Here is a 17,642-nt window from a genome sequence, read left to right as displayed (position 1 = left end):
CGCGCCGGTCGCCCTTTACCGCCAGAAAGATCCCCGGTACTCATTTCTGTTAGAGGCTGAGTCGACTCCAGGGCCATAGTGCGACTGGAAGGTTTAGGTCAACTGAAAAATGTATTTAATAGTTTCACTTATTTTACATTCGCTGAACTATCTCTTCTGTACCAAATGTTCAGAATGGTCGGCTTCGGCTTCAATACACATTCTTGTCCGTTTCACAACAGAACGTGTCATCCGACAATGAGGGTCTAGGCAATTGTTGCCATCGTTCGCGTCAACAATGTGACGACTTAAGTCCACCTTGCTTTCATAAACCAGATGTTGTAAGTACTCCCATACATGGCAGTAAAGGGGTTGAGATCCGGTGATCGTAGTGGCCAATGCTAGAAACACATCTTCTTCCACTACCCATGGATATGTGACAGTTGGAAATCGTACCCATGTTGGTATAACACTCTGCCCTTAGAAAAACCTCAGGAAATATCTCCTGAAACTACAACATAAAATTGTGAAGCATGTTGTGGAATAAGGGGCACGCGGTAGCGTAGTTGGTTGAAGGGCTATGCTACAAGCCGGAAGATCGCGGGTTCATGTTCCAATGAAGTCACTGGATTTTTTTCAATTTATCTAATCCTTCGGGCCGCACTATGGCGCTGGGGTTGACTCAGCCTCTAACAGAAATGAGTACCAAGAATTAATTAAATAATTTTCCTAGGGAGTAAAGCGCGGCCGGCGCGCAAGGCTGACAACCTCACCACCATCTTTGAGCCAATTGTCTAGATAATGTGCGGCCCTCAACGTCTCACAACCTTATGGGCCTTCATGGCCTGGTACAGGGATAGCTTTACTTTTTTACTTATGTTGTAGAAGAATGATCTTTATGTTTCATGTATTCGTACGTGTTTTGGTAGGAACACTTTAAGGGAGAGACCACTTTGGACTGTCTAGGAGTAAATGGGAGAAAATATCTGAGTGAATATCAACACTTTCAGACCAAATTTATTACCTTATTTTCTCCGTCTTTTCCTCCAACTTCAAACAATAATTTTTTCTGTTATATCTTTTAACTTCATTCCTTTTCTTTCTTTTTATTTTAATCTCCCTTCTTATTTTACCCTTCTTCTCATTTTATTCCTCTTTAATTTTTGCCATTTCTCCTCTATTTACTTTATCCTACTCATCTTAGTCTTCCCCTTCTCCTATAAAGGCAAAAAAAAAAAGATGAACATTTTCCTGTGCTTAACTAAGCATCATGCCAGGAAGGCGTATGGGGGAGTGGATATATAGCTCCACATTTTCTTGACCTCGGCAGTAGTTGGAGGTGAGTGGTCAACTTCACGCCCCGGGCGCTTTATCCCGGGGAAAAGGCCTCCGGTACGCATTGGATACGAGGGTGGGTGGGCCTCAGAGTCAGTCTGGGCGACATCGAGAAGTAAAAATTCTTGCCCCCATCGGTACTCGAACTCCTAATCCTTGTTCATGCAGCCCGTAGCCAGTCGCTATACTGACTGTGCTATCAAGGCTCTCTGCCTTTTCCTGTATTATCTTATTTTCAATCCACTGCTACTTCTATTTCTTCTGGCTTCTCTCACCGTTCTTTCATCTTATTTTTCTTAACCTCCTCATCGCCCACAATCATCCCCTCTACCCTTCGTTCTGGCATGATCCTCACGTTTGTGTGACCACACCTGCAACTATCAAAGAAAATGCAGGGAAAATATCGATTGGATTAATTTGGCTAACTAAGGGGAAAGTGATGAAGAGATTTATATCTTCTGGGATATAACGCAGTGTAGTCCGTTGACAGTCAAGGGACGTTTCTGAGGAACATATGGCTTCCATCTTCAGTGGCGAAGAATAAGTAAATCAAGAAACCAGCATGAAGCATGTAACAATGGAGACAAACCTTAGGGTTTCGTAAAATTCAGAGGGTCTCTTGAGTAACTGATCGAATGTCACGAAGGACTATGCCCCATGGAAGTGTCAGTTATTTTTAAACATCCGTTATTTGCATTACAGTGGCGTGCTGTAATTGTTCTCTGTCTGTATGAGTTGTCGGCTGGTTTTCCGGCCGATTTGGGGCGTCAACCCAGCAACATCCATCTGGTGGGAGGGGACGCCGCAAGCGTCGATCTTGACGTCATTGAAGGCAGACAGCAGCGCAACGGGATGTACCTTCTGGGCGCTATTGGCCAAGGTAACCTGCTCAACACATGGATACTTCGAACATCACAGAACCGTAAATAATTCGACGCAAGCACTAACGTAGTTTTCCTCAGATTCTCCAAGCAGTTGCCGGGATAGAGAAACATCAAATTGTGCCATGACGAATCCTCCGAAATCTTTTATACTTCACCTCTAGCCTACTTTGCTTAATTTGAAAAAATAAAAGTAAGTTTATGAGATCAACATGCTGTCTGTGTATCACCTTTATCAACTTATGAATGCCTGAACCAATCTTCACGAAACTTGGTATGTATATCATGGCACCTGAGCTCATCTCAACGGCGTACTTCATAAATCCCTCCCATCACTCTGTGTGCTTATGTAAATACCCCTTTCCTTGCTAGGCAACGGTTGGTAAACATATTCCAACGGAAAAGAGGAATAGTTTGAGGCGTCGTTTTCTATTCTGTGTCCCTGTCGTATCAAGTGGATGATTAGTTCTTCCCAGAACTTCTTATTCTTATTGTTTCATAGTTTCTATCAGTTCTTGCACTGATAAGGGGTCTGCATTCTCATCTGTTGTAGCACTTACGATGAGTTTCGCTTCCTGTTTAGTTGTTCATGTATAATTCAAATGTCTACTCCTTTCATCCTTAGATACAGGCTTTAACTGGAGCTAAAATAACTGAATTGAACTGTGTTTTTATTGCAGGTATTGGTAGTCTCCTGGGTTCGTGGCTGAACTCCTTGGCGAACACACTGGGTATAGTGCTGGAAGGCGTCAGCACTACTCTCGTAACACCGAGGCCTGAACACCCAGTTCACCTCCCAAACAATGCTGAAACAGAACCTACCAGCGACATTGTGAAGTCTGCTATCGACGATGAAATGTGTGCATATTCCTTATTTTCTATGAAAGCCTTTCGCATGATTTTATGCTTTCTTGTCTTTGGTGCGGTTACCAAGCGACCATAACCGGGTAAATCAGTCACACAAATATAGTGGTCTGATTTGAGGTTCTCCACCTGTGGTTATGAACAGTTCTACTTTCTGGAACATAACGCCGTGTAGTCCGTTGAAAACGGGGGCATGCTGTAGCGTAGTTGGTTGAGAAACTGCGCTAGATGCCGGAAGGTCGCGGGTTCGATTCCCCATGAGCTCATTAAATTTTTCAAGTGACATAAGCCTTCCGGTCGCACTATTGCCTTGGGGTCGATTCAGCCTTTAACAGAAATGAGTACCAAGAATCTTCCTGGGGGTAAAAAGCGGCCGCTGCGTGAAGCTGACAACCTCACCGCCATCTGTGAGCTGATTGTCCGGAAAATGTGGGAGCCTCGACGGTCTGTTGCAGAGATAGATTTATCTTTTATTTATTCCGTTGAAATTCAACCAAATTCTCGGAGGAAAATGTTGCCTCCATCTTCAAGAACGAAGAATGAACCCAAGAATAGATGCACTTTATACCTGTTTGACGCTGATTTCTTGCTTGGTTTATTCTTCGACTCTGAAGATGGAGGCTATACGTTCCTCCGAAACGTCTGTTGCCTTTCAACGTACTATACGGCGGTATTTCCATGAATATTTCTTCAAATATACTGACCGTAAAGTTTTTTTTCTTCAGTTCTGTTCAAAAGCGTTTCTGTGTACTCTATTTGACACAACTGTTACAGAACCGACGTAAATGTGGCGTCACTTCAGCCACCAGAATCCCAATATGGCGACTACCCGCAGGAAACACGGGACCTGCCTCAAACCGAGGAAATGGAATCACTACAGGATTCTACTCTGGTATGAGGTGTTCTTCACACACATCTTCCCGGTTAATGATTGTTAAAATATACAGTAGAGTATACCTACTTACCTACCTAACTACACATGGTAGTATTCCGGGTATTTTTCGCCCTGTTAGATGCTATTTCTATATATCACAGCATACGTAGCCTAGAGGAACGCTCTGTATATCGGTCTGCACATCTGCATATTTCAGAAGTCATATTAAGCACGGCTCTTCGTTTCCGGTTAGAGGTTGCTTTTAGTGACCTAGATATTTCTCGATCTTCTGTTGTCACGGATGTGTCGGACGACTCACTCCAATTCAGAATAAGTCCTGAAGGGATGAATTATTTAAATAACTAGGATACTGTTGTGTATAGAAATATCATATATTTTAAGTCATTACTCAGTGCCTACTGTTTAAATTCATCGAAATTCTGTTTTCTGTTTTGCATTTGCAAGCTTGGAACTTGACCCCTACTACAGAGATATAATGAAACAATATATTCCATACTTCACCCTAGAAATGCCACAACTGATTCTGATATTGACTTCGCCATTTTAGGTTGTTACAACTTCCTCTCTTTCGTAATTAAATATATATAATGTATAAAAATTCCGTATGATCTTCAAACATAGGGAAATAAATCCCTCTCCTATTCAAAATTTCTTACTATGTAGTTTAGATTAAATACCAACAGATGTCACACGCAGTCAGATATAGCGATATATGAAAAGGTCGAAATTTCAGATATTTGGCACTTGTATGGTTATGAACAAGCTTCAACTATCCTCTTAGGGTCTATAGTCTAAATTACTTACACAGCTACTATTCGCGCAAGGAATGTGATAATAGTTACATTCTAAAGCGGACACTAAAACACTGTACTGGGTCATTTATAATCCTTAAATTAACCATAATTTGATATTGTGGTTCTATGGGTTATGTTGCCGTGTAGCCTGAGAGTTTGGTTTGTGTAACTCCGGCCGTCAGCACAACAAATATTAAAAAATGAACCAATCTAATTGATTTACAATGGTTTTATTTAATAACCGCCATATGTTTCGGTCCACATTTTTGACCATCCTCAGGCAGTTTCCTTAAATACGTCTCACATATTGAAATATCTTAATATGGTTCCATATTAGTGTTAATCATTATGATCGTCATAATACATGCAGCTATTATTAAAATTATAAATTTAAATTTTCAAAAATTCTCTCTTCGTTACAATGTAAAATTCTGTGTTATTCGTCGTGTATTTTAGGTGGTGTTTATCTTCCGGGGTTCGCTGTTATGTTTTAAGTATTATTCACGTGTAATTTTATTATTAGTTTTTAGTTTATAAATGTTTGTCCTTACATTCTTCAATATAACGTCATGATTGAGGTTTTCTTTTTTTCTATTTAGAGTGTGTCCAGTGCTTCCTGTTGTGTGGAGGTTTGTTTTTGTGTTGCTCCTGGTATCAATGTGGACACTGATATTTCAATAACGTGAGACATACTTAATGAAATTGCCTGAAGATGGTCCTAAATATTGACCGAAACATGCAACAGTTATTAAATAAAACCAATATATACAATTAGATTGGTTTATTTTGAAATATTTCTTGTGTTAACAGCCGGAGTGTCACAAATCATGACACAACGGGATGCAAACAATAAACATAAATGATAGGTTGATACAAATGTTTCGGATGATCATACTGCTTCCGTCTTCAGGATATATGACGGAACAACTTAAAGCTTTGACGTAGCATTGATGCTCTAGACTTTAGATCCGCGAATAACTCAAGAATTGTATCTAACAATAATTTTCTTTTGTTTTAGGAATAAACTGTTTTTCCTTTTTCAGGGTTTATAACGGAAATTGAAAGCAGAGGAAATGGATACATCGGTTCAACGCGCCAGGATCTTAAGAGATAGCCAAACCACTTCGGTTGAACCCTCGGTTTCTTCAGATATCCAACAATGCAATAGAAAGCACAAACCTGTAACTTTCTTCAGCCCTGTCTATGCAATGTTATTCTTATTAAATTTAGGAATGTTTTCTAAGCAACCGCAAGGAATACAGTTATGGAATTCGACACACATATAGTTCAGCGCCATCTTTTCTACGGACATTCTTAGTGCAATGAGTTACATTTAAACATGTTCTTAAAACGTAGTTCCTAAAATACCAGTTGCTTATACTTGCTAAGCTACTCAAGAATTTCTCAACAGTTTACGGAACCTAAAGGTTCATTGCCATGTTCACAAGAGCCCTCCATTGGTCCCCATCCTGAGCCATATTAATTCAGTTCATATCATCACATTCTATTTCTCAAATATCTATTTTAATATTATCCTCACACCTACGTCTAAGTCTTCTTAGTGAGCTTTTTCTTTCTGGCTTTCCTAAGCCCCTACATACATTCATCTATTCCCTATGCGTGCTACATATCCTTCCCACCTTATCCTCCCTGACTAGATCATTCTAATTATACTTGGAGAAGAGTACAAGTTATGAAGCTCCTCAATATGCAGTCTTCTCTAACCTTCTGTTATTTTATCCCTCTTCTGCCTGTTCTCCTCAGAAATCTATTCTTCAAATACCCCCAGTCAGTGTTCCTTCCTCGATGTTCAACACCAAGTTCCATACCCATACAAAACTACAGACAAAATTATAGTTTCATATATTTTAATTTTTACGTTTTTAGACAGCAGACGAGAAGACAAAAGATTCTGAACCAAATGGCAGTAAGCATTTCCTGAGCTTAAAACCTGCTAAAATGCATTTACAAATGAGTCATAAAACAGTCAGCAGATGCAGAGAATCCTGAATTACATGTATACATAATTCAATACTGTAGACAACTCGTGGTTGCTTAGGAAAATGCATCTAAGTTCGATAAAAGCATTGCAAAAATATGACTTACGGCCTCCCCTTCGGGGCCTCATTTTCACGTCATCTCTGTAACACCGACTGCCTCAGGGACTGCATTTGCTACACCCTAAACAGCGCTACACACTTGCCATCGGAAGATGTTGTGTATCTTCGTATAACGTTTCACTTTATAAAACTGAAAATAACCACAGTGAAAGTTTGTGGTATATTTTACAGTTTTAAAACTGCGATTTCATGTATTTATTTAATATATATTTAACTGATAACATTAAGTTATTGTCAATACAGTAATTAGTATTTACATAGAATGTAAAAGAATAAATTATTTCATTGCTTTGCAATAATTAAAATTAATAAAACTGAGAACTACTGCCCATTAATATTTAAGCCTGAAATATATATATTTCCTACGCCACACAAAAATGAGGCGATATAGCTCAGTCAGTATAGTGACTAAGATAGGGAACAGGATTTCCAGCAGGGGCAGAGACCCCTTTTTTCTCCACGGACCGCTCTGTGGCCCAAAGAGGACCCTATTAGATGGTTGTCGGAGATCATTTCCTGGGGATGTAGCAGCCGGAGCGTGAAGCTGAACGCACCTCCACCAAGTTCCGAGGTCAAGAATGTACGGAGCTATACCTACACTCTCCTACAAGTTTTCATGACATGACGTTTAATTAAGCACAGGCAAAGTAATAAAATGCAAGGTAAATTTATCCCTTAATTAATTAAGCACCACGCAATGAAGACATTTGGAGGAACTGACCTCGGCGATAGATGGAGATGAGTGGTCAGCTTCACGCCTCAGTCGCTTTAACCCTTGTATCCATTGGATAGGAAGTTGGATGGGACCCAGAGCCGGTCTGGACGCTGCCGGGAATCGAAATAAGACTATCCAGAACGTAGCCCGTTGCTATAGAGACTGAGCTATCCCGGCTCCCCTTCATTAAACACAGGGACAGACACACTTTTCACAGCAGAGTGAACAGTTGATTGATAACGGAAGTTTCCGTTTTTAATTCACAGTTGAGACTACCACGGGGGTCACAAACACGTCAGTCGTTAATTAATAGTGGCATTAACAGGTATTAGGCTTACTTGAATTTGTTATTATTAACATTAATGTCAATATAAGTATACAAGAGAGGGGTCTACAGTGTTTCACACACCGGTTCGACTCTCGCCCGGGACACCGGCTATAATGGATAACCTCTTTCGTGGCTTTCAACAATTCCTCTCTGCAAATACAAGGACAGTACCTTCGAATAAGCCAAGACCACATCCTTGCAAATTATTTCCATCTTATTAGTCATTAATTAGCTTAATATTTGGTGCTATATCATTTAAGAAACTTAAAACGATATTAAATAAACAATACATAAATAAATTCGTAACTAACTCCAGTAAGTTGAGTCATTCTGGGGAAATCAGTAGTTCCTCAGCCGCTCAAAATATTCCCAGGATTTTATGTAGCACAAGACTTCATTACCGAGTTCATAAGAGCCCGCCACTGGTTCCTATTCTGAGCCAGATGAATCCGTTCCACAAATATTTTTTGAGATTCATTTTAATACTATCATGCCCTCTACGCCTAGGTCTCCCCAGTGGTTTGTTTGCAACATGGTTTCCTGCATCACGCCCTGAAGGCGTATGAGGAGTGGTCGTATTATTCCACGAATTCTTTACCTCGGCACTAAGTGTAGGTAAGAGGTTGGCTCCACGCCCGGAGGGCATTACCACCGGGGAAAGTTCCTCCGGCGATCATTGGACAGTAGGCCGGGTGCACCCCAGAGGAGATCTGCACGCTATACAGAAGAGCAATATCTCTTACCCCTGCAAAGAATCGAAGTCCGGGTCCTCTGTTGTCCAGCCAGTAGCCCGGCCCCATACAAATTGCGCTATTCCAGTTCCACAAATAATAAAAACAAACTTCGTGGCTTGAGTCCGCAAGCGAACTATACCGACCGAGCGACCGCCGCTTGTCGGCGAAGTTAGTGCCAACTTTTGAGGGTAGAGGGTGTTGCGTGGTCAGCGCAACGAATCCCCACGGCCGTTAATCTCGGTTTTCTAGACCGGAGCCGCTATTTCCTTGAAATAGCTCCTCAATTATCCTCACGAGGCTGAGTGGACCCCGTTCTAGACCCACTACTTCTCAGAAAATCTGGTAGCGCTGAGAATCGAACCCGGAATCTCTGGATCTGTAGTCAGGAACTCTGATCACTAGCCCACAGAGGCCATAAATAAAATATTTCATATATAACAGCTGTATTTCCCGGTGCGTTTCTGTGTGCGTGAGTGTGCCCGAATGTTGTCAAAATTACTATTTTCTTCAGAACGAAAGTAAGAGCGCTAAAGTGAAAGCACCTTCCATATTTAAATATGATAAATCAGAGTTCATGACAAAAATAGCTCTTCACGGCTGTGTTTGTGTTTCGTAATGAGACCAATACTTTCCTTCCAAGTGAAATACAGTGCTTATACTTAATACATTAATGGGGTAATGACTTTATATTCCTGCAGTAGTTTATAGTAAAAAATGGTTAAGCTATCCCTGTAACAGTTCGTGGAGTCCCATAGCTCTGTGAGGCGTCAAGGCTCCCACATTTTCTACACAATCGGCTCACAGATGGCAGTGAGGTTGTCAGCCTTATGCGCCGGGCGTCCTTTACCGCCCCCAGGAAGATTCTTGGTACTCATTTCTGTTAGAGGCTGAGTCGACCCCAGGGCCACAGTGCTGCCGGAAGGATTAGGTCAACTGAAAAATCCAATGACCTCATCGGGAATCGAACCCACGACCTTCCGGCTGTAGCATAATGCCTCAACCGACTATGCTACTGCTTGCCTACTCAAGGTATGAGTGAATATGAAGATTATAGTCTTCTAAGATGCGACGCCGTGTAGTCTGGTAGAAATCTTATATACGTCAATCTCGCCGAAAGTAGTTAGGAATGGAGAAGTGAAAGCGGTTGCATTTGAAACTGGCCGGATATTCTAACACAGAACGGAAACTGCGGGGTTTCCAGATGCGGCAGTACCTCGTACACCCCAATATAAACGTACGTACGGCCAGAATGTTGAACAGAGGACTAAGCTTGGAAGAATATTCAGAATGGTAAGTGAGCCTATGTTCATTTCATGAAAGTAAAAGCAGCTAAAATTAAAATGTAAAATTGTCTCTTTGCTTAATTTATTTATCCATGGAGAATTATGGGAGCATGGAGGTACAGCTCCACCATTCTCCACCTCAGCTCTAGATGAAAGAGAGTTGTCAGTTTCTAGCTCCGGCAGCTTTAAACCGGGAGAAAGAATTTCCAGTATTTACTGAATTCGTGGCTGGGTGGGGCTCGGAGTCAGTTCGGAAACTGTGGTGGAGAGAACATTCTCTTGTTCCTGCAGGGAACTGAACCCCGTTTGTTAGGTCACCCATCCTGTAGCCTAGACACTGCACTCGCTTAGCTTACCCGGGTCCAATAGCAGAATGGTGATGGGCTTAAAGGCACTTCGGACTGTTCCATTGGCATTTAGAAGCATTTTATATTCGTGGGAACGCGAGGTGGCTATGGGGCTGTCTGCCTAGACATTTACCAATAGGAATCTCCATAAATTGATCTGAATTAGATCTGTATTGTAATTTATTTAATTTACAGGATAAATTCCAAAAAAGCCCTATTTTAATATCTTCCGAACTTTTCCAAGGCTAGATTCCATCAAATTAATTTCATACTACAATTCATGCCACCAATTAATTTCTTTTTTTCTGGACATGACCCCGTATAGTTTTATAAGCATATACTAACGTTTCGGAGGAGTTCTCTGCCTCCATCTTAAGGGCAGAAATGAAATCATCAATATCCTGCAATGTGTTTGGTTTCAGAGCGATTACCTAGGCTACGGGCTTCAAGATCGCTGATTTCGGAATTTCATTTCGTTTAGGGCAGAGATTTTTCTCTTCTCCACAGTACGGCGTCCAGGCCCGCTCTCGGCTCTACTCAGTCTTCTATTCAGTGATTATTGGGGGATCTTTAGCAGTAGGAAAATCGGCCATTGCAGGAATGCAAAGACTCACCTCAATCCCGTCCAGAGGTTAAGAACGTGTGCAGCTATACCTTTTCGGTCTTAATTACTCTTATTAGTTCCTTCCTTTCCCTACCACGCTGGCTCAGGCGGTAATAATTCTGGCTTAAATTTGGGAAGTGCCGGGTTACCGACTGTTCTGACCAAGGTTTCAAAGGAGAGTTCCATCTCCTGGGAAACAACGCCGCACAGTGCGCTAAATTTATCTGACTTCTTCAGGCTCGAATAAATCACGAAAGGAACAAGTACGACCTGGTTTTCTCTTCGACCTTGAATATGGAGGGGGATATGATCTCCCGAAACGTCGGTTGACTTACAAAGGACTATAAGGCGTTGTATCCGAGAAGATATGTGTAATTCTTCATAACTGCCGCTATGACAGTCTCAAACTCACATAAGACTCACACAATTTTCCTCAGTTCCTACATGCGAAGTCGAAATAATATCTTGAAGTAAGCCACGGCCTCTTCTGTCTACATTCTTACCAATCAATTATTCATTAATTAAACTATAATTTGACGTTATATTATCGGAGTCACTGAAAGAGTTGTTAAATGAACCACAAAGTACTTTCCTCCCCGGTTCATTTTTGGTTTAATAACATGTNTCCGGCGTAACGGCCGCTGAAACCGCTGAACCAGAGGGCCAAGCCCCGGACATTTGGACCCCTGCTGGGCGGCATTGGCAGCGCATTACTGGGCGGACTCAGTGGCCTCCTGACAGAACATGAGTTCGGGCACCTGCCACAATACTTTGGTCCATCTCATAATCCTTCACCTTTCATCAACAATCCTTACTATGGATACTTCAACCCGTACGTTATATACGGGCATGGAAACCCTGCATTCGGTTATCCCTTCTTCCGAAATGCAAGAGACAAGTGACTGGATGGATAAACTGGGGCCTACGGGTCGGATGCGGCCCTTAGCAAGGAACTGACCCAGCATGAATAATTTCACAATAAAATTAATTTTCACTTTTCCTATAACACCTATGAAATAAGCTATTTTTTTCCAATGATATCAGATACAAAAATAGTAGCCAAAAATTTTACACTGATTTTTCGTTGTCCTCTGTTTAATTTTGTAATAAAGACGTTTGAATGTACATACCTTTTATTACGAATTCTAATTAATTGTGTTATTTGAATTAAGAATAAATTTTTATTCGTTAATGTAACAAAATATTTTTAAATTACGGTTGACAAAAATTAAAGATTATTGAATGAATTCAAAAAATTAAAATATACGCTATTCTGACTCAAAATTCTGTAGGTAAAACTGCGGCAAAGTTTAAATAATGAACTCCTCACCCACATTTCCACATGGTAGCTCAGTTAAGTACCCAACGCACTATATTTGTTCACTGGGACTTATTTTACTTGGATATCTATATTCCATTGTGTGTACGCAGCAAGTATGTTGGATTCAATATGGATGTGAATGTATTTATCGTTTCAAGAAATAAATTCATGTAATGTCTTTATTTGAAAGTATTTCATGACGTGAAAGAAATATAATTACATTTGTTTTAAACCCAACGTCCAATGATTACGTTCTTATTCCCTTCCCGCACAAAATAACATTGCCAGCAAATCCTATATAAATAAGACGTTAAAGTCTGTGACGACGATACATCAGCACGAATATTGTGTTTCTGGATTATGCATCGTCCTGTCTTTAGATAAGAGGAGGACGGTGCATAATGTCCCGAAAACCTGCAAAGTTTGTGTCTCAATGTAATAATAGTTGTTTAATTACTAACAATTTTGAAACTCACAATTATTCAGGAAAGTCTGGTAATATAAAAATGAAGTGGAGAAAATAAGGGATACAACGGTTCTTCCTCTATTCAAAACAAAACAAAATCAAACTCCGTCGCTTTTAGTCCGCAAGCAAAATATATCGACCGAGCGACCGCCGCTTGTCGGCGAAGTTAGTGCCATCTTTTGCGGGTAGAGGGTGTCGCGTGGTCAGCACAATGTATCCACACGGCCGTTAATCTCGGTTTTCTAGACCGAAGTCGCTACTTTTCCATTCAAGTAGCTCCTCAATTATCCTCACGAGGCTGAGTGAACCCCGTTCCAGACCCACTACGTCGGGAATCGAACCCGGGACCTCTGGCTCTGTAGCCAGGAGGTCCATGCATACTGACATTCCTATAAGTAAGATCTAAAAGTTTGTGACGACTGCATATTAATACAGTTATTGTGCTTCTGGACATTATCCATTGTCCTGTTTTTATTTAAAACACGTGACGTTTCGGAGACTGGATTCTGTATCCCTTTCAGGAGGAACCTACTCAGTTAGACCCGATCGATAGGGCTAGTCCCTGTCACCCGGACATCCATGCAGTTAGTTTATCGCTTTTAATAATATGGGCTGAAATATTCTTAAGTATAAGTCTCTGACAGGATGAAAAATGATAAAGTTAAGAAAATATTTTTTTATGAAAATATAAATATAAATATGGAAAAATGGGTTGAAACCGTGAAAACGAAGAAACGGTATTCGCATCATGGACACACCGGCATGTTACACTCTTGCATGTAACTGGTAATGAAGGTTGTTTTCCTTCGAAGCTTTCACTGTTGGGGTGTTGAATGTGACGACACAGAACTTGGCTAAATTTGGTGGACACACCAAGCTATAAGAAGGGTTGCCATAACAACCCTCACGGCACTACACGTACGAAGTGGACATGGAGATGTACGGGAGAGCAGAGGTGAGTTTTGTCTTATTTCCGTGTCATTTCTAAAAAAGGGTTCAATATTTGTCATAATTCTTATTATACTAGCGCATAATCTGTCAAACAAGCAGGCGAAGTTTTTTTCTTTCTTCCTATCCTTTACTTCTTTCATACCTTTATCTTCTTCCCTCCTTCTCCCGCATTATTTTCCTTTTATTTTTCGATGCTATCATCATTCCTCTACCCCCTGCTGCCTCCAGCTTTGTGACGTTAAAGCTTTTTCATCTGTTACTTCATCTATTTCGTCCCTTATTTCCTTTCCCCCCTAGGCAGTTTAGAAAGCGCAACTAACGAACTAACAAACGAATAGCACTCGTATTTTAAATGTTTGTGTGTAGGTAAAGCTATCCCTGTAATAGGCAGTGAAGGCCCATAGGGTTGTGAGAAGTCGAGGCTCTCACATTTTCTCTAGACAGTCGGCTCATAGATGGCAGTGACCTTCTCAGTCTTACACGCCGCCGCCCTTTATCCCCCGGAAGATTCCTCCTGGCTTACCTTACGTAAAATCTCTTTGTTATTAATAATTTTCGAACTGTACAGTGAAATAGCTCTATCTCGGAAACCGTTCCGAATAGAACACATGCACATATACAGTTTTTGTTTAGAATTGCAGATACTATGACCTCCCAGAATATTGACCATTCTTCCTGGTACACTCTGATAAGGTAATGAGTCATCTGTGGCAACATAAATGCAGTACGAGTATAACTTGCATTAAATTCATGATTTATTCTGACCGTCTTACAGTGCATACATTTATTCACCTGACTCTTCTCTCTTGCACTACATGTTTCGGCATTAAACTGTCATCTTCAGGTGCTTTTCGATGCACGTCGAACTACTGCATCGAAAAGCACCTGAAGATTGCACTTTAGTGCCGAAAGTGCAAGAAAGAAGAGTCAGGTGAATAAATGTATGCACTGTAAGACGGTCAGAATAAATCATGGACATAAATCAGTGCAACAGGACGCTAAAATATAACATGCATTAAATTACGGTGATGAACTTAATATGTAACTGCATGATATCTAAAACGATGTTTATATTAAGATTGGGTATTCTTAAGGTGCCATCTCATATAGATATGAAACTGCATACCAGAATACTCGGTATAACAATCTCTAAGACCGTAATATTAATATTCACAGCCGTAATAATCTCAAATTTAATATATTTAACTTTCTTCATCACTCTAGACCAAGGTGAAGACCAATGAAGTGGCAATCTGTTCATGTCCACAGGTTACAATTTACTTTGCGCTGATGCTGTTAGCTCTCGGCAGCTCTGCTGATGTCCCACTTAAAGTGGTGGCATATTCTTTGCCTGTTCCCGTCTTCGGTGACACTTCTGCAGTAGAGGGCGTGTTTACAGCCGCCAGACACATTGCTGCCGGAAACCTCGGAGGTATGGTGCGTCCGAATTCCAGATAATTACATGTACTCGTTTACTCCAAGATTGTTATGAAATTAGAATTAAATATTAAAACAGAAATAAAATACACATTAGCAAAGATTTTGAGGGAAAATGAAGTCTCTTTCATGTTATACCTATCGTAGGTTTATGCCTAGACAGAAAGGACATGTGCCCTGTTGCAGAAACAGCATCGGCATTTAATATAAATACAAATCAATATTTTCATTCTGTCGAAAACAAATGAAGACCCATGCTGAATGCATGACATCTCAAAAATAGAATTAAGAGGTGTGTATCTTATAAAGCAATTCTTTGCAATCTTGTTCCACGTGTCAACCAACTGTAGACGTAGTGTTTACTGGATTTATATCTAATGACGGAGAAGTATTACAAAAAACTATCCAATTCTCTCATTCTTCAGGAAAATTTTATTTCAGCGTCATATTTTGTGCGAACAACAAGAATGTTTTCTTCCTTCTTTATAGATTTTGATTTAAATCAATCCTGTTCCTGTTCTTATGATTGTTCGCTGTCCATATAAAAATTATTTCTGTGCAGTCTGCCACATTCTTATTGTGACAGTTTTTCATAATCGTATTATACACTATGCATCTTATTTGTGATTTCATTATTGTTTCTGTATTCTCAATACCCCATATTTAATCGACAGGACTTGGTAAAGAAATACAGTTCTTAGATTCTGGAACGCCAGACGGTAGCAATGCTGAAGCCGGAAGTTCAGAAGAACCACTTCCTGCATTATCCATATCTTCTGGGAAAGATGGCTCCTCAACGTTCCGCATGCCATCACCGCTGTACGGCCCTCCTGCGCCTGCGTCTGCAGTGCCATCCGGGGACATAAGCAGCTCTGCTGCAGTCTCAAATTCAGAAGGTCAGGAAAATTCCGGAGTAGAATCCTCACGAGTGTCCAACCCTTCATATTCAGTTCCTGTAGCTACTTTCAACAGTGGAGCATCGTCTTCAGACAGTGAGCGCAATGTTGGTGCCTCCTTCTCCTTGGCACCTCCAAGTCATTTGTATGAAGCTCCTTCAGCCGCCCCAGCAGCTGTCCAATCAAGCAGTTTTGCCGAATCCTCATCTTGGGACAGTCGTGGAAACTCCGGAATAGTTCCTTCGTATTCTGCTCCTGCAGTTACACAAGTTGACAGTGCAGCGTCTGGGTTTACTGGAGCCTCATCTTCTACCGGCCAAGGGAGCATAGACCATTCCTTCTCTCCTGTTCCTTCATATGTAGTTCCTTCTGCAGCCCCAGCAGCTCTTGGGTCAAGCAGTTTTGCTGGATCCTCATCTTCTATCAGCCAAGGAAGCATAGACCATTCCTTTTCTCCTGTTCCTTCATATGTAGTTCCTTCTGCCGCCCCAGCAGCTGTTGCATCAAGCAGTTTTGCTGGATCCTCATCTTCTATCGGCGAAGGAAGCACAGACCATTCCTTCTCTCCTGTTCCTTCATATGTAGTTCCTTCTGCAGCCCCAGCAGCTGTTGGGTCAAGCAGTTTTGCTGGATCCTCATCTTCTATCGGCCAAGGAAGCATAGACCATTCCTTCTCTCCTGTTCCTTCATACGTAGTTCCTTCTGCCGCCCCAGCAGCTCTTGGGTCAAGCAGTTTTGCTGGATCCTCATCTTCCATCGGCCAAGGAAACATAGACAATTCCATATCTCCTGTTCCTTCATATGTAGTTCCTTCTGCAGCCCCAGCAGCTGTTGCATCAAGCAGTTTTGCTGGAGCCTCATCTTCCATCGGCCAAGGAAGCATAGACCATTCCCTTTCTCCTGTTCCTTCATACGCAGTTCTCTCTGCCGCCCCAGCAGCTGTTGCATCAAGCAGTTTTGCTGGATCCTCATCTTCTATCGGCCAAGGAAGCATAGACCACTCCTTATCTCCTGTTCTTTCATATATAGTTCCTTCTGCAGCCCCAGCAGCTGTTGTGTCAAGCAGTTTTGCTGCAGCCTCATCTTCCATCGGCCAAGAAAGCATAGACCATTCATTCTCTCCTGTTCCTTCATATGTAGTTCCTTCTGCAGGCCCAGCAGCTGTTGGATCAAGCAGTTTTGATGGAGCCTCATCATCCATCGGCCAAGGAAGCATAGACAATTCCATCTCTCTTGTTCCTTCATATGTAGTTCCTTTCGCAGCCCCAGCAGCTGTTGCATCAAGCAGTTTTGCTGGAGTCTCATCTTCCATCGGCCAAGGAAGCATAGACCATTCCTTCTCTTCCGTTCCTTCGTATGTAGTTCCTTCTGCAGGCCCAGCAGCTGTTGGATCAAGCAGTTTTGGTGAAGTCTCATCATCCATCGGCCAAGGAAGCATAGACCATTCCTTCTCTCCTGTTCCTTCATATGTAGTTCCTTCTGCAGGTCCAGCAGCTGTTGGATCAAGCAGTTTTGCCGAATCCTCCTCATCTTTTACCAGCCAAAGAAACACAGGTCATTCCTTCTCTCGTAGCCTTTCATATGCAGTTCCTTCTTCCACCCCAGCAGGTGTTGCATCAAGCAGTTTTGCACAATCCTCATCATCTTTTACTGGCCAAGGAAACAGTGGCATTCCTTCGGTACCCGTAACTC

General features: G+C 41.5%; 1 protein-coding gene across 1 annotated transcript; it reads right to left on the bottom strand.

Annotated features, from left to right (window-relative positions):
* Positions 1 to 16,089: 16,089 nt before the first annotated feature.
* Positions 16,090 to 17,373, bottom strand: LOC111862962. Its single transcript, XM_023848851.1, has one exon. It carries the CDS (start codon positions 17,371 to 17,373, stop codon positions 16,090 to 16,092), a length of 1,284 nt encoding a protein of 427 aa, XP_023704619.1.
* Between the last annotated feature and the right edge of the window lie 269 nt (positions 17,374 to 17,642).

This window comes from Cryptotermes secundus, unplaced genomic scaffold (genome assembly GCF_002891405.2).
Source record: "Cryptotermes secundus unplaced genomic scaffold, Csec_1.0 scaffold1016, whole genome shotgun sequence".
Classification (NCBI taxonomy): Eukaryota; Metazoa; Arthropoda; class Insecta; order Blattodea; family Kalotermitidae; genus Cryptotermes; species Cryptotermes secundus.
Note: the sequence above shows the minus strand (reverse complement) of the source record. Positions and strands in the feature narration are given on the sequence as shown.